This window comes from Camelina sativa, chromosome 10 (assembly GCF_000633955.1).
Source record: "Camelina sativa cultivar DH55 chromosome 10, Cs, whole genome shotgun sequence".
NCBI classification, from domain to species: domain Eukaryota; kingdom Viridiplantae; phylum Streptophyta; class Magnoliopsida; order Brassicales; family Brassicaceae; genus Camelina; species Camelina sativa.
In genome coordinates this window covers 8,274,697-8,298,122 of record NC_025694.1, presented here as the reverse complement: position 1 = coordinate 8,298,122, position 23,426 = coordinate 8,274,697, and the positions used below count along the sequence as shown (strand labels likewise).

General features: G+C 35.5%; 5 protein-coding genes across 5 annotated transcripts; all 5 read right to left on the bottom strand.

The window, feature by feature from the left end:
• LOC104717930 (dirigent protein 6-like) lies at positions 3,316 to 4,105 on the bottom strand. The gene has a single exon (XM_010435573.2). It carries the CDS (start codon positions 4,060 to 4,062, stop codon positions 3,499 to 3,501), a length of 564 nt encoding a protein of 187 aa, XP_010433875.1. The 5' UTR covers positions 4,063 to 4,105; the 3' UTR covers positions 3,316 to 3,498.
• On the bottom strand, positions 6,890 to 8,486 carry LOC104720156 (cation/H(+) antiporter 17-like). Its single transcript, XM_010438113.1, has 2 exons — positions 8,361 to 8,486; positions 6,890 to 8,279 (listed from the first exon to the last, which is right to left on the bottom strand). The coding sequence occupies exons 1-2, from the start codon at positions 8,484 to 8,486 to the stop codon at positions 6,999 to 7,001; spliced, it is 1,407 nt and encodes a 468-aa protein (XP_010436415.1). The 3' UTR covers positions 6,890 to 6,998.
• LOC104717925 (cation/H(+) antiporter 17-like) lies at positions 11,314 to 13,096 on the bottom strand. The gene is made up of 2 exons (XM_010435568.1): positions 12,785 to 13,096; positions 11,314 to 12,703 (listed from the first exon to the last, which is right to left on the bottom strand). Exons 1-2 carry the CDS (start codon positions 13,094 to 13,096, stop codon positions 11,423 to 11,425), a joined length of 1,593 nt encoding a protein of 530 aa, XP_010433870.1. The 3' UTR covers positions 11,314 to 11,422.
• Positions 15,533 to 18,239, bottom strand: LOC104720155 (cation/H(+) antiporter 17-like). Its single transcript, XM_010438112.2, has 3 exons — positions 18,222 to 18,239; positions 17,004 to 18,005; positions 15,533 to 16,922 (listed from the first exon to the last, which is right to left on the bottom strand). Exons 1-3 carry the CDS (start codon positions 18,237 to 18,239, stop codon positions 15,642 to 15,644), a joined length of 2,301 nt encoding a protein of 766 aa, XP_010436414.1. The 3' UTR covers positions 15,533 to 15,641.
• On the bottom strand, positions 19,575 to 22,992 carry LOC104720154 (cation/H(+) antiporter 17-like). Its single transcript, XM_010438111.2, has 4 exons — positions 22,964 to 22,992; positions 22,817 to 22,868; positions 21,046 to 22,047; positions 19,575 to 20,964 (listed from the first exon to the last, which is right to left on the bottom strand). Exons 1-4 carry the CDS (start codon positions 22,990 to 22,992, stop codon positions 19,684 to 19,686), a joined length of 2,364 nt encoding a protein of 787 aa, XP_010436413.1. The 3' UTR covers positions 19,575 to 19,683.

Here is a 23,426-nt window from a genome sequence, read left to right as displayed (position 1 = left end):
AAACAAAATTTGCAATCCTAAACTTTGATGACCAAGTCATTATATCCTGAACAATGTTGTCAATTGAAACATCGAAGAGTTTGGCATTCAACATTTTGGTTAAAGTCTCGTTGTCGCCTTCAAAAATAACATTTGTTAAACCTCTGATCCAACTTTGTTGTGTCGCTGCTAATAAGGCCTTTGCTTCGGCTTCTAGAGGTGACGTAGCATATCCTAGCACTGAAGCTCCCCATCCTTTGGATACACCATTTTGATCTCGCAGTACCCAGCCACATTTTGTTTGATTTGTGTTATGATCAAAAATTGCATCATAGTTGCAGCTTGTGAACGGTGGCGGAGGCTTTGTCCATTTTCTCCTTAGTTGCAGTTGGTTATGGCTGGTTCGGTAAAAATTGTTGTTGTGAAAGTAGTTCCATTCTCGTATATTTGATTTTGCACGAAGAAGAATTGTGTTTGGTTTATCCTGTTTTCTTTCAAAAGCAAAGGAGTTTCGACTTTTCCATATATGTCATAATAACCTAAATGGAAGAAGATGCATGTCCGTTGAAGTTGTGTTAGTATCATGATAATCAGAGCCGGCTTAAACATCAACTACACCCGGTGCGACAGTCCTTTTGCATCATCGTCAAAAAAAAATTGTAGCCAATCTTTCCATTTAACTCATTTGATTATGATATAACTGATTTTATAGGAAAAAAATACAAAGAAAAATAAGATTTTGTTAGGAAAAAATTAGAAAAGTAACTATGAGTTGTCAAAAAATAAGAAGAAAGATAATAATATGTTTAAGTTTAGGTTAACGTGTAAATAGTTTTATTAGTTTAATTTAGATTTTATTAAATAATAAGGTAAACATAAAAGAAAAAAAAAATTTGTTTGGACATGGTGCAAATGCACATCTTGCACTGGGTCAGCGCCGGGACTGATGATAATCAAAGATAGCTTCAATGAAAGATTCTACATTCAAGTATGTAGTGTAAAGCAGAGAGACAGGGATATTAGATATTTGCCAAATCGATTCAGCATATGGACAAAGGAAAAGTATATGTTTTGTAGTTTCATCTGCATGAAAGCATCGCGGACAAATAGGGTTGAGGTTCATTCCACGAGAGCTGAGTCGTGTGAGGGTAGGTAGAGACTTTGAAAGTACACGTCAAAGGAAATGTTTAATTTTTGGAAGTATATTAAGTTTCCACATCTTTATTTTTCGTTCAGGAGATCCATGGGGAATAGGTGAAAGATTGTTAGGTTGATCAGGTTTGTGCATTCATAACCATTAGCCTGAGCGAACTGTGTAATCACCATTTCTGTTGTAATGCCAAATAATTCTGTCTTGGAGATTTGAGTGGGGAAGGTATGTTTTTGTTATATGATCTCTATCATTCTTCGATATATGTTCCAGTATCTTATCCATATCCCAATGACGATGTTCTCCATGAGTAGATATAAGGTCAGAAATATTTACGGTGGAAGTTGAATCGGAGCTGAAAATAGGTTTTGGTGGATAGATATGATCAGATATTAATTAAATTTAAATTTTCTAATTGGTAAGAAAAATATATAAAATTAAATCAGATATTATGTTTTTTTTTTTGTTCAAAATCAGATATTATGTTAAAAATAGAAATTAGTTATATTCACTTATTTATTTATTTATTAGTTTTTAATTAAATATTCCCATTCCTTCTCAAATGTTTAGGTTTCTTAATCTTATGTAAATGAAATTATATAAATTAAAAACTATAATATAGAATAGAAGTACAAATTTTTTTTGTAATAGACTATTTCTACATTATAATCATTGTGATTTAGATGTTAATTTATACATGTCTTTTTCGTTTACAAATTTAGTAAGTTTTACTATAGTCGTGTGTAAATAATATGTTAAACTTAAATCACACCAATCATAAATTTAAACATACAAAGTTATGGTTTGAAATTTAAAAATATGGTTTTAAATTCACTTATAATTAAAATTATATAAACAAAATTTGTAAAAAAATAAGTCAAAATCTAGTTTGAAAAATAAGTCTAGGGTGATTAATGGTTAAATTTAAAAATATTATAAAATATTAGTTTCATAGTACCATTCAGTCTTGAAATTTAATAATTTTATATAGAAATGAAAAAAAAAATGTGACATCCATATTCCATGGTATGGTTATGCATTAAATAATTCGGATTGGTTTGAAATGGTTGGCCTAACTGTACATTAAACTTTGCCTGTCTCTGTCTAGAAATACAATAATTTAATCAATATTTAATAACTGAATTATTTATTAAAATTTTAAATTATTAAAAATAGATTCCACCAGTCATATTTTTAACATAAATATCTGATTTAATTTTACCAAGTGGCTACTAAATCTTTCAAATCGTCTATTATCGTCCCTCAGAAAAAAACGTATCTGCCTCTCTTTCTAACTTTTTGAATATTTTTAATCTTTTTAATATTCATATTTTCGGTGAGAGACTTCTTGCATTGGAGGTGCCCTAAAAACAAATTTTCGCGAGACCCTAAATTAAAATCAAAATGAGGAATTTGTTGGTAATACTTTATCGCTGCTCTTGCTGTCTTTTTTTTTTGTCCTTTCAAAACTTTTATCAAACATAATTGGACAATAGATGATCCGCTCATGAATCCTGCTCTAGTTGTCTCAATCTGTGGAAACTATGTAGTACGTTTCGAGAAAATTAGAAAATTATTATTTAAATATGTCACTGGCCATTCACAAAATTGCATCTAAGATGAATCCAGTGGGACTAAATATGAGCTCTTGTGAACAATCGAATCATATTATCGCAAACAAAGAATAAAAAGGGGGAACTTTTGTCAAGGTAGTACAGAGGAGAAGGAGGACTTAGCATCGACTCAATATGGTTTATCATATTTTAAGCATCTCTTGATGGTTATATGTTAGGGTTTGGAATAGAGAGACTCAAAGACATTAACACAAATGGTTTGATGATCTTCATCATTAATTAAGTACAAACTTTGACATCGTATAGTATGTGAAAAAACTAATCAATGTTTCATTTGATTGTTAAGCTTTCAGTTATCTTGAAGAAAACCATACCATTTTGTTTCAAGCATTGATACATTCATTGGCCCATACATTATTCTACTTGGTTCGGCTTGGATCGGCCCGATACAAACGGGCTAGAGAATATGTGGCGCACTTTAGGATCCAAATTCTATTAATCTGTGGCGCAGTTAGATTCATTTTTGAAAGTAGTTATTCAAAAATACATATGAAATATGGACAGGAGTACGACTAAACTATTTCATGCGGGTTGAGCCCTTTTTCATTTTAATAAAACTATCGGGAAAAAAAACTTTCATTATGTTTTGTTGACTTCTTGCAATTGACAACATTAACCATAAATCAAAATAAACACACAAAAAAGGACAAATAAAACACGTACTTAGTAGTAGTAACACATTATCTTTGTGTTAGCACACAAATTTCAAAAAAAGAAACACATATAATTAGTTAGCTAGTAACATTCGTAGAGTTTAATATCCATCTTAACTCGGAAATACTTAGCACCTTGAAATATATCTGTCACGAAGGTAGCGATCCCACGAGCCATGAAGAAGTCACCGGTTCCTCCAACGACCGATAGATCTCTTGTCGGCTCCATCATCAAATCCGCACCCATTATGTTCAATGTACCTTTGTGTTGGGTTGAGTTAAACACCAACGTGTAACAAAACCACGCATTGAAGTCCATCTTCATGTCATAGAAATAGAATCCTTGTGCACGAGCTACGGGTTCCGAGAGATAGTTTTTGTCCATTGTTATGGGGTCGTCGAAAATCACAAACTTACCGAACTTGAAGTTTCCTAGTCCCGGAGGGCTCACGATGGCGGCGGAGGTTGCGTTTGCTACATTGTCGCCATCGTAGAGGATGTCATGGAAGTAGAAGGAGAAGTGTTTGCATGGTTTTTTCTGATCGAGTGTTTTTCGTGATCCTAAGACAGTATCGGAGAAAAGTAAAACCAAAAAGAAGAATGAGAAGAGGGATTTGAAGAGTTGTTTCTCTATTAGAGATGCCATATAATTAGCTAGAGACTGGTGCGTAGTGAGTTGTGTAAAAATGATGAGGGCTTACACCCATTTATATAGAAGTGTTTTGAGGGACACAGCGAACTGGGTCGGTTATGTTTGGCCAAATTAAATTTTAATTAAAAGAAATAAGAGTGGAAAATAAGGTTTTAAGATCATGTTGAGGGACAAAAGCGGGGTTGGTGATAACTAAGCTACAACTTAATTCCACTTTTTTAGTTTTTTTTTCTTTTTTAAAAAAGAAGCAAAAAACAAAAAAAACTTACTTTCACTTTCTTGATAGAAATAATTTTTTTTGTTGACAGAAAGAAAAAGAGTGCATAGATTTAACGATTTTATATGTACTATAAAAACGTTTGGTGAGTCTCCAACCTAAAAGCATAAAGTAGAAGGCTAGCTAATATATCACAGCAAGTTGAAAACAAATTTAAACGAAAAAGAAAGTTTTAAGCGAAAATGGAAAAAACAAATCAATAATTAGAAAACTCTTTAGGAAATATTGCCTTAAAATAACGAACGCCTGCCCATCACACATGTGCGGTGCATATGGTTAAAACTTAAGACTAGGTAACGTGTAAAATAAATCACGTTTCAGCTTGGCTTCTAAGATTGCTACTAATTAACCCTTTTCTTCGTTAAAAGACATTTGATAATATTCCGAAAACTTTCTAGGTTATTGATAAATAAATTTAATGATACAAATTGTATCATACAATTAATTAAGATCGACACATTTTTTTTATTTATTACAGCACTAGCAAATATACAACAAAATAATTGAATAGATATCCTTACTACACGAAAGTAGATTATATATCTTAATTTATCTTCGCGTAGATTTTTCATATCATGAAGTCATACATTAAATTAGATCAACACAATATATATATTTAGATAATACAGAATATGAAAAAACTAACAACTTGGAAGGTAATAAAATTTTGAATTAAGAAAAAAAACAAATAAAGAAAAATGTTAAGATATGTAAAATTGTTGTGATACGAGTTTTGCAAAGTAACCAAAGCTTGAATCTTCAAAACTACGGTAGATCGTCAGGATGACAGGTTCATGATTCATGAAGATGTTTTATATAAACTTAAAAACTTAGTAATGTTAAGAGTATTTTATGTATATAAATGTTATAATTATACAAGGACATGCGCAATTGCTCATGTTGAACAATTATTCCCTCTATCGCTTTACTTTACGTATAAGACTAGTATATATATATATATATATATAAATTATTTGAGAACTTTATAGTCAATTCATTCATTTAAAAATTCTTATTTGTTCTCATATTCATTTTAAAATACTATTAGTCAATAATATCTGTCACTAACTCCTTCCTAACACATGAGTAAAATCACAAACGTTAAAAAGTCAAACAAGATGATTTAATCTTAAGCAAAAGAAGAGTTCAAATGGGTTTAGTTGCCTAACTCCTCATTTGTCCCTTACTAACTTCAAAGTAGCTAGCCATGTCGAAACTAGATAGCTTCTAAACCAAGTAGGTTTAACAACTCATGAGACAACAACATAAGAAATTAAAGTAAGACCATGAATCCTACGTACAAATTTAGAATTTTTAAAAAACTGCTTTGAGACCATGAATCCCTTAAATTAACTAAAAAAGCTGCATGAAATCTGAACTAAAAGCTTTGTACCGAACCTTTTAAAATGGAGAAGTTAAACAATATCAAACCATAGCGCCATGTCAAGAAGTTGGTTGTAGTCTTGGTTATACTCAATATCGTGCTACGTAGCTAAAGATAAGTATGAATTTTTTTTCCTGAAAATAAGATAATTATATTTTAATTTTTATGATGTCAATAAAAATATCTAATAAAAGTGATTAGGAAGAAAGCCTCTTTCCTTAGTACGTAATCGGTTATTAACCACTGCGACTAGTTTTTAACCACTACTAAAGACCACTATATGGGACTTGAGTAAAATGCCAATTTTGTTACAAAGTACAGTACAAGCATGTACTTGGTTTTTACTCTGATGTATTTACCATTCGTTACAATATAACTATAAGCAATTAAGCACGTACGTGGTTTTACTATGATACATGATGGATCAAAGAAGGCAAGAGCTATGGTGCAGCATGATTTACAATTTCTCTACAACACACCTTCAAATTCTAGGATAAACGAATACATATGTGACATACCTGATATTTAATCAGTGGTTTGGCCCATCATCTTATATTTAGTATTTACAACATATCCGAGAGATTTGGTTACACAATTCCTAGGAAAAAAGGACCACTGCGTGATAAGAAATCTTAAAGCCATTATGCTATTCCCAAATTCATCATGGAAACATCATAGATTTATCAACTAAACAATTAGTGTGGGGCAAGCACACACAACTTATTATGAATAACAAACAAATTCAATGTTGACATCAAAGGTGATGAATTCAAAGACCGTTTTGTTTTCTCGTTTAAATGTCGACATAAAAGGTGATGAAACACATAAAATCATCACAACGCATATTTGCTTACGCAAAAAAATTGAAGTCAGTAGAAAAAAAATAAAGTCCCCAAAAAATAGTCCGTCAACGGCAAAACATTCCGATAAGGTCGTCAATCAAATTCCATGAAATTTTTTGACCAAAAAAACAATTATCATCAAACTGCCACCTGAACAGATGACCAAATATAGAACTTCCACCTGAATTTAATTATCATAATGTTTTAATTACAAACATTTTAATGAATAAGGGACATTATAGTTACAAGAGGGAATTCACCTTGTCTCGTTAGTTATGAATTAAAGTTATAAAACCAAATGGAACTAAGACTTTGCCATACAAAGATAATATATTTGTGGTATTTAAAATATGCAATCACATGTTATTATTATATACAAGCCAATCTTTTGACCTTTCGAGTCTTGGAATCCCAAAGAGAAAAATCACTAACGACTCTCGGAATCTTCAACCAACGACTTTTCAGTCGTGATGTCCTTGGTAACTCCAACTACCGGAAGAACACGGCTTGCTGTGTACTGTTGCACCACTAACACTGACGCCGTTGTTGAAACATTTTCGCTTGCCGTTAACAAATTCCCGATCGGTCCAAGCTCCGGCGTATCGCTTCTTTCCACGTGCAACCCCGACGCCACCGAACCTTCCGGTGACTTCCCCACCAAGAAAAGATTGCTTTTAGAACACTCTTTGATAACCTCGAAAACTTCCTTGTAACATTTCACGATTTTCTCTTCATAAACGATTAGAGATTCGGAATCTGAATTAGAAAGAGAACTTTCTTGTTCTTCAATCATTGCTTTCAGGTCGGATATAGCTTCTATATCAATCAACTTGGTATCCCCGGAACATGATGCCTGATCTTCGATTATCTCAAGCTTCACATTTTCCGGTTTAAATTCCTCGCTAGGAATAAACCGAACAACGGTTAAGCTTATCCCGGGATGTTCCGCCATACGCATCGCAAACGCTAACGCCTCCCGATCATCATTCCCTCCAAAGAACAAAACCGTTATTACCAACGAGAAATCACTAGACGCGACACGAGTCGTACCACCAAGCCCACGATCAACCAATATCGCAACAGAACATGGAGCCTCTTCCATAACCTTCTTGTTAATCCAACGGTAATCGTTCCGAGTCGTCTCCCATGTTCTGTCCAGCCTAACGTGCTTATGAAACGGAAGAATCACCATAGCCGTGCTTTTGCGTTCCGCGCTTTGACATATATCCTCATGTATAGTCGCCATCGCTGAGATTGCCGTCATGGGACGCACAGAGACACGGCTGAGTCTTCGGAAGGCCTCAAATGCGACCACGACCATGTCGGAAGAACTATTGTTACCAGTTTTGTCTTTGTTCCAGAATGGAAGTCCATTTTTCCTGACCTTGTGTGCCATGAGTACAGCGGATGATCTCTCGGAAAGCTCCATAAGATGCATTGCATAGACCGATAGAGTTTCTTTGCGGTTTGAGCCTCGGGATGCTTCTATGAGGTTGACGATCGTTGGGATGTTCATTATGCTCTGGAAACAGAACATGAGACGGAGAGGTTTGTTGGACTTTTTCGTCTCCTCGATTGTTCGGTTTTGGTAATCACCTTTGGCTAAAGATTTACCCGGTTTGTACACCGCTAGAACTAGAGGAGTCGTCATGAACGTGGTAAATATGGCCATTAAAACCATTATAGCGAAAATCTGATCGTTCAAAACCTGCCAAAACACATGGAACCAAGTTAACATGCAAATATTTTGTAGAATATGTTTTTAAAAATTTGAAATCTATGAACTTACCCCTCTGTCTTTACCGATGTTANCGAGTGTTTTTCGTGATCCTAAGACAGTATCGGAGAAAAGTAAAACCAAAAAGAAGAATGAGAAGAGGGATTTGAAGAGTTGTTTCTCTATTAGAGATGCCATATAATTAGCTAGAGACTGGTGCGTAGTGAGTTGTGTAAAAATGATGAGGGCTTACACCCATTTATATAGAAGTGTTTTGAGGGACACAGCGAACTGGGTCGGTTATGTTTGGCCAAATTAAATTTTAATTAAAAGAAATAAGAGTGGAAAATAAGGTTTTAAGATCATGTTGAGGGACAAAAGCGGGGTTGGTGATAACTAAGCTACAACTTAATTCCACTTTTTTAGTTTTTTTTTCTTTTTTAAAAAAGAAGCAAAAAACAAAAAAAACTTACTTTCACTTTCTTGATAGAAATAATTTTTTTTGTTGACAGAAAGAAAAAGAGTGCATAGATTTAACGATTTTATATGTACTATAAAAACGTTTGGTGAGTCTCCAACCTAAAAGCATAAAGTAGAAGGCTAGCTAATATATCACAGCAAGTTGAAAACAAATTTAAACGAAAAAGAAAGTTTTAAGCGAAAATGGAAAAAACAAATCAATAATTAGAAAACTCTTTAGGAAATATTGCCTTAAAATAACGAACGCCTGCCCATCACACATGTGCGGTGCATATGGTTAAAACTTAAGACTAGGTAACGTGTAAAATAAATCACGTTTCAGCTTGGCTTCTAAGATTGCTACTAATTAACCCTTTTCTTCGTTAAAAGACATTTGATAATATTCCGAAAACTTTCTAGGTTATTGATAAATAAATTTAATGATACAAATTGTATCATACAATTAATTAAGATCGACACATTTTTTTTATTTATTACAGCACTAGCAAATATACAACAAAATAATTGAATAGATATCCTTACTACACGAAAGTAGATTATATATCTTAATTTATCTTCGCGTAGATTTTTCATATCATGAAGTCATACATTAAATTAGATCAACACAATATATATATTTAGATAATACAGAATATGAAAAAACTAACAACTTGGAAGGTAATAAAATTTTGAATTAAGAAAAAAAACAAATAAAGAAAAATGTTAAGATATGTAAAATTGTTGTGATACGAGTTTTGCAAAGTAACCAAAGCTTGAATCTTCAAAACTACGGTAGATCGTCAGGATGACAGGTTCATGATTCATGAAGATGTTTTATATAAACTTAAAAACTTAGTAATGTTAAGAGTATTTTATGTATATAAATGTTATAATTATACAAGGACATGCGCAATTGCTCATGTTGAACAATTATTCCCTCTATCGCTTTACTTTACGTATAAGACTAGTATATATATATATATATATATAAATTATTTGAGAACTTTATAGTCAATTCATTCATTTAAAAATTCTTATTTGTTCTCATATTCATTTTAAAATACTATTAGTCAATAATATCTGTCACTAACTCCTTCCTAACACATGAGTAAAATCACAAACGTTAAAAAGTCAAACAAGATGATTTAATCTTAAGCAAAAGAAGAGTTCAAATGGGTTTAGTTGCCTAACTCCTCATTTGTCCCTTACTAACTTCAAAGTAGCTAGCCATGTCGAAACTAGATAGCTTCTAAACCAAGTAGGTTTAACAACTCATGAGACAACAACATAAGAAATTAAAGTAAGACCATGAATCCTACGTACAAATTTAGAATTTTTAAAAAACTGCTTTGAGACCATGAATCCCTTAAATTAACTAAAAAAGCTGCATGAAATCTGAACTAAAAGCTTTGTACCGAACCTTTTAAAATGGAGAAGTTAAACAATATCAAACCATAGCGCCATGTCAAGAAGTTGGTTGTAGTCTTGGTTATACTCAATATCGTGCTACGTAGCTAAAGATAAGTATGAATTTTTTTTCCTGAAAATAAGATAATTATATTTTAATTTTTATGATGTCAATAAAAATATCTAATAAAAGTGATTAGGAAGAAAGCCTCTTTCCTTAGTACGTAATCGGTTATTAACCACTGCGACTAGTTTTTAACCACTACTAAAGACCACTATATGGGACTTGAGTAAAATGCCAATTTTGTTACAAAGTACAGTACAAGCATGTACTTGGTTTTTACTCTGATGTATTTACCATTCGTTACAATATAACTATAAGCAATTAAGCACGTACGTGGTTTTACTATGATACATGATGGATCAAAGAAGGCAAGAGCTATGGTGCAGCATGATTTACAATTTCTCTACAACACACCTTCAAATTCTAGGATAAACGAATACATATGTGACATACCTGATATTTAATCAGTGGTTTGGCCCATCATCTTATATTTAGTATTTACAACATATCCGAGAGATTTGGTTACACAATTCCTAGGAAAAAAGGACCACTGCGTGATAAGAAATCTTAAAGCCATTATGCTATTCCCAAATTCATCATGGAAACATCATAGATTTATCAACTAAACAATTAGTGTGGGGCAAGCACACACAACTTATTATGAATAACAAACAAATTCAATGTTGACATCAAAGGTGATGAATTCAAAGACCGTTTTGTTTTCTCGTTTAAATGTCGACATAAAAGGTGATGAAACACATAAAATCATCACAACGCATATTTGCTTACGCAAAAAAATTGAAGTCAGTAGAAAAAAAATAAAGTCCCCAAAAAATAGTCCGTCAACGGCAAAACATTCCGATAAGGTCGTCAATCAAATTCCATGAAATTTTTTGACCAAAAAAACAATTATCATCAAACTGCCACCTGAACAGATGACCAAATATAGAACTTCCACCTGAATTTAATTATCATAATGTTTTAATTACAAACATTTTAATGAATAAGGGACATTATAGTTACAAGAGGGAATTCACCTTGTCTCGTTAGTTATGAATTAAAGTTATAAAACCAAATGGAACTAAGACTTTGCCATACAAAGATAATATATTTGTGGTATTTAAAATATGCAATCACATGTTATTATTATATACAAGCCAATCTTTTGACCTTTCGAGTCTTGGAATCCCAAAGAGAAAAATCACTAACGACTCTCGGAATCTTCAACCAACGACTTTTCAGTCGTGATGTCCTTGGTAACTCCAACTACCGGAAGAACACGGCTTGCTGTGTACTGTTGCACCACTAACACTGACGCCGTTGTTGAAACATTTTCGCTTGCCGTTAACAAATTCCCGATCGGTCCAAGCTCCGGCGTATCGCTTCTTTCCACGTGCAACCCCGACGCCACCGAACCTTCCGGTGACTTCCCCACCAAGAAAAGATTGCTTTTAGAACACTCTTTGATAACCTCGAAAACTTCCTTGTAACATTTCACGATTTTCTCTTCATAAACGATTAGAGATTCGGAATCTGAATTAGAAAGAGAACTTTCTTGTTCTTCAATCATTGCTTTCAGGTCGGATATAGCTTCTATATCAATCAACTTGGTATCCCCGGAACATGATGCCTGATCTTCGATTATCTCAAGCTTCACATTTTCCGGTTTAAATTCCTCGCTAGGAATAAACCGAACAACGGTTAAGCTTATCCCGGGATGTTCCGCCATACGCATCGCAAACGCTAACGCCTCCCGATCATCATTCCCTCCAAAGAACAAAACCGTTATTACCAACGAGAAATCACTAGACGCGACACGAGTCGTACCACCAAGCCCACGATCAACCAATATCGCAACAGAACATGGAGCCTCTTCCATAACCTTCTTGTTAATCCAACGGTAATCGTTCCGAGTCGTCTCCCATGTTCTGTCCAGCCTAACGTGCTTATGAAACGGAAGAATCACCATAGCCGTGCTTTTGCGTTCCGCGCTTTGACATATATCCTCATGTATAGTCGCCATCGCTGAGATTGCCGTCATGGGACGCACAGAGACACGGCTGAGTCTTCGGAAGGCCTCAAATGCGACCACGACCATGTCGGAAGAACTATTGTTACCAGTTTTGTCTTTGTTCCAGAATGGAAGTCCATTTTTCCTGACCTTGTGTGCCATGAGTACAGCGGATGATCTCTCGGAAAGCTCCATAAGATGCATTGCATAGACCGATAGAGTTTCTTTGCGGTTTGAGCCTCGGGATGCTTCTATGAGGTTGACGATCGTTGGGATGTTCATTATGCTCTGGAAACAGAACATGAGACGGAGAGGTTTGTTGGACTTTTTCGTCTCCTCGATTGTTCGGTTTTGGTAATCACCTTTGGCTAAAGATTTACCCGGTTTGTACACCGCTAGAACTAGAGGAGTCGTCATGAACGTGGTAAATATGGCCATTAAAACCATTATAGCGAAAATCTGATCGTTCAAAACCTGCCAAAACACATGGAACCAAGTTAACATGCAAATATTTTGTAGAATATGTTTTTAAAAATTTGAAATCTATGAACTTACCCCTCTGTCTTTACCGATGTTAAGGACGATGAGCTCAACAAGGCCTTTCGTGTTCATCAAGAAACCGAGTGCTAAAGACTCGTCAAGGGGAACTTTGCAGTAAAGGGAAACGAGAACTGTACCGACGATTTTACCAAAACAAGCATTGAAAATAACCAAAACCAAGAGTCCCCAAGACTGAGCTCCTTGAATCGTCGCCACATCCGTTTTTAAACCGCTCGAGACAAAGTAAAGCGGCAAGAAAAGACCCGACACGAGATCCTCAACTTTCTCAACGAGAGCATTCGCGAAATTACCTTCTTTANAAAGCATAAAGTAGAAGGCTAGCTAATATATCACAGCAAGTTGAAAACAAATTTAAACGAAAAAGAAAGTTTTAAGCGAAAATGGAAAAAACAAATCAATAATTAGAAAACTCTTTAGGAAATATTGCCTTAAAATAACGAACGCCTGCCCATCACACATGTGCGGTGCATATGGTTAAAACTTAAGACTAGGTAACGTGTAAAATAAATCACGTTTCAGCTTGGCTTCTAAGATTGCTACTAATTAACCCTTTTCTTCGTTAAAAGACATTTGATAATATTCCGAAAACTTTCTAGGTTATTGATAAATAAATTTAATGATACAAATTGTATCATACAATTAATTAAGATCGACACATTTTTTTTATTTATTACAGCACTAGCAAATATACAACAAAATAATTGAATAGATATCCTTACTACACGAAAGTAGATTATATATCTTAATTTATCTTCGCGTAGATTTTTCATATCATGAAGTCATACATTAAATTAGATCAACACAATATATATATTTAGATAATACAGAATATGAAAAAACTAACAACTTGGAAGGTAATAAAATTTTGAATTAAGAAAAAAAACAAATAAAGAAAAATGTTAAGATATGTAAAATTGTTGTGATACGAGTTTTGCAAAGTAACCAAAGCTTGAATCTTCAAAACTACGGTAGATCGTCAGGATGACAGGTTCATGATTCATGAAGATGTTTTATATAAACTTAAAAACTTAGTAATGTTAAGAGTATTTTATGTATATAAATGTTATAATTATACAAGGACATGCGCAATTGCTCATGTTGAACAATTATTCCCTCTATCGCTTTACTTTACGTATAAGACTAGTATATATATATATATATATATAAATTATTTGAGAACTTTATAGTCAATTCATTCATTTAAAAATTCTTATTTGTTCTCATATTCATTTTAAAATACTATTAGTCAATAATATCTGTCACTAACTCCTTCCTAACACATGAGTAAAATCACAAACGTTAAAAAGTCAAACAAGATGATTTAATCTTAAGCAAAAGAAGAGTTCAAATGGGTTTAGTTGCCTAACTCCTCATTTGTCCCTTACTAACTTCAAAGTAGCTAGCCATGTCGAAACTAGATAGCTTCTAAACCAAGTAGGTTTAACAACTCATGAGACAACAACATAAGAAATTAAAGTAAGACCATGAATCCTACGTACAAATTTAGAATTTTTAAAAAACTGCTTTGAGACCATGAATCCCTTAAATTAACTAAAAAAGCTGCATGAAATCTGAACTAAAAGCTTTGTACCGAACCTTTTAAAATGGAGAAGTTAAACAATATCAAACCATAGCGCCATGTCAAGAAGTTGGTTGTAGTCTTGGTTATACTCAATATCGTGCTACGTAGCTAAAGATAAGTATGAATTTTTTTTCCTGAAAATAAGATAATTATATTTTAATTTTTATGATGTCAATAAAAATATCTAATAAAAGTGATTAGGAAGAAAGCCTCTTTCCTTAGTACGTAATCGGTTATTAACCACTGCGACTAGTTTTTAACCACTACTAAAGACCACTATATGGGACTTGAGTAAAATGCCAATTTTGTTACAAAGTACAGTACAAGCATGTACTTGGTTTTTACTCTGATGTATTTACCATTCGTTACAATATAACTATAAGCAATTAAGCACGTACGTGGTTTTACTATGATACATGATGGATCAAAGAAGGCAAGAGCTATGGTGCAGCATGATTTACAATTTCTCTACAACACACCTTCAAATTCTAGGATAAACGAATACATATGTGACATACCTGATATTTAATCAGTGGTTTGGCCCATCATCTTATATTTAGTATTTACAACATATCCGAGAGATTTGGTTACACAATTCCTAGGAAAAAAGGACCACTGCGTGATAAGAAATCTTAAAGCCATTATGCTATTCCCAAATTCATCATGGAAACATCATAGATTTATCAACTAAACAATTAGTGTGGGGCAAGCACACACAACTTATTATGAATAACAAACAAATTCAATGTTGACATCAAAGGTGATGAATTCAAAGACCGTTTTGTTTTCTCGTTTAAATGTCGACATAAAAGGTGATGAAACACATAAAATCATCACAACGCATATTTGCTTACGCAAAAAAATTGAAGTCAGTAGAAAAAAAATAAAGTCCCCAAAAAATAGTCCGTCAACGGCAAAACATTCCGATAAGGTCGTCAATCAAATTCCATGAAATTTTTTGACCAAAAAAACAATTATCATCAAACTGCCACCTGAACAGATGACCAAATATAGAACTTCCACCTGAATTTAATTATCATAATGTTTTAATTACAAACATTTTAATGAATAAGGGACATTATAGTTACAAGAGGGAATTCACCTTGTCTCGTTAGTTATGAATTAAAGTTATAAAACCAAATGGAACTAAGACTTTGCCATACAAAGATAATATATTTGTGGTATTTAAAATATGCAATCACATGTTATTATTATATACAAGCCAATCTTTTGACCTTTCGAGTCTTGGAATCCCAAAGAGAAAAATCACTAACGACTCTCGGAATCTTCAACCAACGACTTTTCAGTCGTGATGTCCTTGGTAACTCCAACTACCGGAAGAACACGGCTTGCTGTGTACTGTTGCACCACTAACACTGACGCCGTTGTTGAAACATTTTCGCTTGCCGTTAACAAATTCCCGATCGGTCCAAGCTCCGGCGTATCGCTTCTTTCCACGTGCAACCCCGACGCCACCGAACCTTCCGGTGACTTCCCCACCAAGAAAAGATTGCTTTTAGAACACTCTTTGATAACCTCGAAAACTTCCTTGTAACATTTCACGATTTTCTCTTCATAAACGATTAGAGATTCGGAATCTGAATTAGAAAGAGAACTTTCTTGTTCTTCAATCATTGCTTTCAGGTCGGATATAGCTTCTATATCAATCAACTTGGTATCCCCGGAACATGATGCCTGATCTTCGATTATCTCAAGCTTCACATTTTCCGGTTTAAATTCCTCGCTAGGAATAAACCGAACAACGGTTAAGCTTATCCCGGGATGTTCCGCCATACGCATCGCAAACGCTAACGCCTCCCGATCATCATTCCCTCCAAAGAACAAAACCGTTATTACCAACGAGAAATCACTAGACGCGACACGAGTCGTACCACCAAGCCCACGATCAACCAATATCGCAACAGAACATGGAGCCTCTTCCATAACCTTCTTGTTAATCCAACGGTAATCGTTCCGAGTCGTCTCCCATGTTCTGTCCAGCCTAACGTGCTTATGAAACGGAAGAATCACCATAGCCGTGCTTTTGCGTTCCGCGCTTTGACATATATCCTCATGTATAGTCGCCATCGCTGAGATTGCCGTCATGGGACGCACAGAGACACGGCTGAGTCTTCGGAAGGCCTCAAATGCGACCACGACCATGTCGGAAGAACTATTGTTACCAGTTTTGTCTTTGTTCCAGAATGGAAGTCCATTTTTCCTGACCTTGTGTGCCATGAGTACAGCGGATGATCTCTCGGAAAGCTCCATAAGATGCATTGCATAGACCGATAGAGTTTCTTTGCGGTTTGAGCCTCGGGATGCTTCTATGAGGTTGACGATCGTTGGGATGTTCATTATGCTCTGGAAACAGAACATGAGACGGAGAGGTTTGTTGGACTTTTTCGTCTCCTCGATTGTTCGGTTTTGGTAATCACCTTTGGCTAAAGATTTACCCGGTTTGTACACCGCTAGAACTAGAGGAGTCGTCATGAACGTGGTAAATATGGCCATTAAAACCATTATAGCGAAAATCTGATCGTTCAAAACCTGCCAAAACACATGGAACCAAGTTAACATGCAAATATTTTGTAGAATATGTTTTTAAAAATTTGAAATCTATGAACTTACCCCTCTGTCTTTACCGATGTTAAGGACGATGAGCTCAACAAGGCCTTTCGTGTTCATCAAGAAACCGAGTGCTAAAGACTCGTCAAGGGGAACTTTGCAGTAAAGGGAAACGAGAACTGTACCGACGATTTTACCAAAACAAGCATTGAAAATAACCAAAACCAAGAGTCCCCAAGACTGAGCTCCTTGAATCGTCGCCACATCCGTTTTTAAACCGCTCGAGACAAAGTAAAGCGGCAAGAAAAGACCCGACACGAGATCCTCAACTTTCTCAACGAGAGCATTCGCGAAATTACCTTCTTTAGGGAAAATAACCCCGATCACAAACGCACCGAACAGCGCGTGGATCCCAATCAAGTCTGTGACAAAGCTAGCAGCAAGAACAATACCTAACGTGCAACACACGTAGAGTTCATTAACTGGCTCTCCCTCAGGACAACGTTTAGCAATCAACTTAATCCCCGGTTGCACGACAAAGATACAAAACAAGACGAAACCGCAACCCGCAAGAAACACCCAAAGAGATGTGAGAGGAGAGTTCCCATCGCCCGAGAGAGCCACGGCGAGAGCAAGGAGAATCCAAGCTGCCACATCATTGACCGCAGCAGCCGACAAAGCAATCTTTCCGACATCAGTGGTGAGAAGCTTGATCTCAGCGAGAATTCGTGCCAAAACGGGAAATGCGGTGATGGAGAGAGCAACCCCCATGAAGACGAGGAAAGGAGCTTTACTGACTCCATCAGCTATGGTACTTCGGAGAGCAAACGAAGTTCCAATACCAAAGATAAAAGGAAGAGTGATTCCGGCTAAGGCAATCGAGAGAGCTCTCTTTCCGGTTCGTTTGAGGGATTTAGGGTCGAGCTCGAGACCAACGAGGAAGAGGAAGAAGATGAGTCCTAAGTTTGCAAGTGTGTCTAAAACCGTTAGACTCCTTGGTGGGAAAACCGTGGTGAGAAACTTTGAGCTTTTCCCAAGAGCTGATGGTCCAAGTAATATTCCACCCTAATCACAACAAAAACATAAACTCAAACTTAATGACATTATAATTCCGAATAAAACAATGTAATAAACGAATAATCAATGATATATTCCACCCTAAAACCACAACATAGAAGGTAAAAGTTATATACAGTACTCCATTATAATTCCAAAAATAATAGTGATATGTGTTTTATTTTAATAGTGTAGNGCCTAACTCCTCATTTGTCCCTTACTAACTTCAAAGTAGCTAGCCATGTCGAAACTAGATAGCTTCTAAACCAAGTAGGTTTAACAACTCATGAGACAACAACATAAGAAATTAAAGTAAGACCATGAATCCTACGTACAAATTTAGAATTTTTAAAAAACTGCTTTGAGACCATGAATCCCTTAAATTAACTAAAAAAGCTGCATGAAATCTGAACTAAAAGCTTTGTACCGAACCTTTTAAAATGGAGAAGTTAAACAATATCAAACCATAGCGCCATGTCAAGAAGTTGGTTGTAGTCTTGGTTATACTCAATATCGTGCTACGTAGCTAAAGATAAGTATGAATTTTTTTTCCTGAAAATAAGATAATTATATTTTAATTTTTATGATGTCAATAAAAATATCTAATAAAAGTGATTAGGAAGAAAGCCTCTTTCCTTAGTACGTAATCGGTTATTAACCACTGCGACTAGTTTTTAACCACTACTAAAGACCACTATATGGGACTTGAGTAAAATGCCAATTTTGTTACAAAGTACAGTACAAGCATGTACTTGGTTTTTACTCTGATGTATTTACCATTCGTTACAATATAACTATAAGCAATTAAGCACGTACGTGGTTTTACTATGATACATGATGGATCAAAGAAGGCAAGAGCTATGGTGCAGCATGATTTACAATTTCTCTACAACACACCTTCAAATTCTAGGATAAACGAATACATATGTGACATACCTGATATTTAATCAGTGGTTTGGCCCATCATCTTATATTTAGTATTTACAACATATCCGAGAGATTTGGTTACACAATTCCTAGGAAAAAAGGACCACTGCGTGATAAGAAATCTTAAAGCCATTATGCTATTCCCAAATTCATCATGGAAACATCATAGATTTATCAACTAAACAATTAGTGTGGGGCAAGCACACACAACTTATTATGAATAACAAACAAATTCAATGTTGACATCAAAGGTGATGAATTCAAAGACCGTTTTGTTTTCTCGTTTAAATGTCGACATAAAAGGTGATGAAACACATAAAATCATCACAACGCATATTTGCTTACGCAAAAAAATTGAAGTCAGTAGAAAAAAAATAAAGTCCCCAAAAAATAGTCCGTCAACGGCAAAACATTCCGATAAGGTCGTCAATCAAATTCCATGAAATTTTTTGACCAAAAAAACAATTATCATCAAACTGCCACCTGAACAGATGACCAAATATAGAACTTCCACCTGAATTTAATTATCATAATGTTTTAATTACAAACATTTTAATGAATAAGGGACATTATAGTTACAAGAGGGAATTCACCTTGTCTCGTTAGTTATGAATTAAAGTTATAAAACCAAATGGAACTAAGACTTTGCCATACAAAGATAATATATTTGTGGTATTTAAAATATGCAATCACATGTTATTATTATATACAAGCCAATCTTTTGACCTTTCGAGTCTTGGAATCCCAAAGAGAAAAATCACTAACGACTCTCGGAATCTTCAACCAACGACTTTTCAGTCGTGATGTCCTTGGTAACTCCAACTACCGGAAGAACACGGCTTGCTGTGTACTGTTGCACCACTAACACTGACGCCGTTGTTGAAACATTTTCGCTTGCCGTTAACAAATTCCCGATCGGTCCAAGCTCCGGCGTATCGCTTCTTTCCACGTGCAACCCCGACGCCACCGAACCTTCCGGTGACTTCCCCACCAAGAAAAGATTGCTTTTAGAACACTCTTTGATAACCTCGAAAACTTCCTTGTAACATTTCACGATTTTCTCTTCATAAACGATTAGAGATTCGGAATCTGAATTAGAAAGAGAACTTTCTTGTTCTTCAATCATTGCTTTCAGGTCGGATATAGCTTCTATATCAATCAACTTGGTATCCCCGGAACATGATGCCTGATCTTCGATTATCTCAAGCTTCACATTTTCCGGTTTAAATTCCTCGCTAGGAATAAACCGAACAACGGTTAAGCTTATCCCGGGATGTTCCGCCATACGCATCGCAAACGCTAACGCCTCCCGATCATCATTCCCTCCAAAGAACAAAACCGTTATTACCAACGAGAAATCACTAGACGCGACACGAGTCGTACCACCAAGCCCACGATCAACCAATATCGCAACAGAACATGGAGCCTCTTCCATAACCTTCTTGTTAATCCAACGGTAATCGTTCCGAGTCGTCTCCCATGTTCTGTCCAGCCTAACGTGCTTATGAAACGGAAGAATCACCATAGCCGTGCTTTTGCGTTCCGCGCTTTGACATATATCCTCATGTATAGTCGCCATCGCTGAGATTGCCGTCATGGGACGCACAGAGACACGGCTGAGTCTTCGGAAGGCCTCAAATGCGACCACGACCATGTCGGAAGAACTATTGTTACCAGTTTTGTCTTTGTTCCAGAATGGAAGTCCATTTTTCCTGACCTTGTGTGCCATGAGTACAGCGGATGATCTCTCGGAAAGCTCCATAAGATGCATTGCATAGACCGATAGAGTTTCTTTGCGGTTTGAGCCTCGGGATGCTTCTATGAGGTTGACGATCGTTGGGATGTTCATTATGCTCTGGAAACAGAACATGAGACGGAGAGGTTTGTTGGACTTTTTCGTCTCCTCGATTGTTCGGTTTTGGTAATCACCTTTGGCTAAAGATTTACCCGGTTTGTACACCGCTAGAACTAGAGGAGTCGTCATGAACGTGGTAAATATGGCCATTAAAACCATTATAGCGAAAATCTGATCGTTCAAAACCTGCCAAAACACATGGAACCAAGTTAACATGCAAATATTTTGTAGAATATGTTTTTAAAAATTTGAAATCTATGAACTTACCCCTCTGTCTTTACCGATGTTAAGGACGATGAGCTCAACAAGGCCTTTCGTGTTCATCAAGAAACCGAGTGCTAAAGACTCGTCAAGGGGAACTTTGCAGTAAAGGGAAACGAGAACTGTACCGACGATTTTACCAAAACAAGCATTGAAAATAACCAAAACCAAGAGTCCCCAAGACTGAGCTCCTTGAATCGTCGCCACATCCGTTTTTAAACCGCTCGAGACAAAGTAAAGCGGCAAGAAAAGACCCGACACGAGATCCTCAACTTTCTCAACGAGAGCATTCGCGAAATTACCTTCTTTAGGGAAAATAACCCCGATCACAAACGCACCGAACAGCGCGTGGATCCCAATCAAGTCTGTGACAAAGCTAGCAGCAAGAACAATACCTAACGTGCAACACACGTAGAGTTCATTAACTGGCTCTCCCTCAGGACAACGTTTAGCAATCAACTTAATCCCCGGTTGCACGACAAAGATACAAAACAAGACGAAACCGCAACCCGCGAGAAACACCCATAGAGATGTGAGAGGAGAACCCCCGTCGCCCGAGATAGCCACGGCGAGAGCAAGGAGAATCCAAGCTACAACATCATTGACCGCAGCAGCCGACAAAGCAATCTTTCCGACATCAGTGGTCAGAAGCTTGATCTCAGCGAGAATTCGTGCCAAAACGGGAAATGCGGTGATGGAGAGAGCAACCCCCATGAAGACGAGGAAAGGAGCTTTACTGACTCCATCAGCTATGGTACTTCGGAGAGCAAACGAAGTTCCAATACCAAAGATAAAAGGAAGAGTGATTCCGGCTAAGGCAATCGAGAGAGCTCTCTTTCCGGTTCGTTTGAGGGATTTAGGGTCGAGCTCGAGACCAACGAGGAAGAGGAAGAAGATGAGTCCTAAGTTTGCAAGTGTGTCTAAAACCGTTAGACTCCTTGGTGGGAAAACCGTGGTGAGAAACTTTGAGCTTTTCCCAAGAGCTGATGGTCCAAGTAATATTCCACCCTAATCACAACAAAAACATAAACTCAAACTTAATGACATTATAATTCCGAATAAAACAATGTAATAAACGAATAATCAATGATATATTCCACCCTAAAACCACAACATAGAAGGTAAAAGTTATATACAGTACTCCATTATAATTCCAAAAATAATAGTGATATGTGTTTTATTTTAATAGTGTAGTATTTGCCTAGTCATATAATAAGGGAAGTAATTAAACATCCATCATCTATGACTAATTAACATCGTCATATTATTTTATCAGAAAAATAGAATCGTCATATTATTTTATTCCAAATGTTGGAATTTATCACTGCTAACAAGCCACAAGATTCATAGGAACGTGGAAGCATAAACAGATAATATAAGATTTTTGCTTAAAAAAAAAAAGTTAAGAGATATTATAAGATATTAATATGTGTGTGTTAATTGTGTAACTGTAAGATACTCTTAAAAGCTTAACGTGTTAGCGAATTTTGTGGAAGAAAACGAATATTCTGATGAAAGTTCCTACGATAGCTATGTCATAAATAAGACCGACGACTTATTCACAACCGTATGATTGGAGCTAAGCAGCCTTAATTAGAATTTTAATGTAAATTTCTAAAAATTCCGTCACCTTATCTAATTATTTGATCAAACTGGTAACAATATCTTTTTGACTTCTAATTAGACCCCAAAATGGATATGAATATATATAATAAACGTTGACCCAAAAAAAATATTTTATATATAAATAAATAATTGAAGAGATAAAGAAACGTACGACAATCTCGGCGATGACACGTGGCTGCCGGAGTNATACATATGTGACATACCTGATATTTAATCAGTGGTTTGGCCCATCATCTTATATTTAGTATTTACAACATATCCGAGAGATTTGGTTACACAATTCCTAGGAAAAAAGGACCACTGCGTGATAAGAAATCTTAAAGCCATTATGCTATTCCCAAATTCATCATGGAAACATCATAGATTTATCAACTAAACAATTAGTGTGGGGCAAGCACACACAACTTATTATGAATAACAAACAAATTCAATGTTGACATCAAAGGTGATGAATTCAAAGACCGTTTTGTTTTCTCGTTTAAATGTCGACATAAAAGGTGATGAAACACATAAAATCATCACAACGCATATTTGCTTACGCAAAAAAATTGAAGTCAGTAGAAAAAAAATAAAGTCCCCAAAAAATAGTCCGTCAACGGCAAAACATTCCGATAAGGTCGTCAATCAAATTCCATGAAATTTTTTGACCAAAAAAACAATTATCATCAAACTGCCACCTGAACAGATGACCAAATATAGAACTTCCACCTGAATTTAATTATCATAATGTTTTAATTACAAACATTTTAATGAATAAGGGA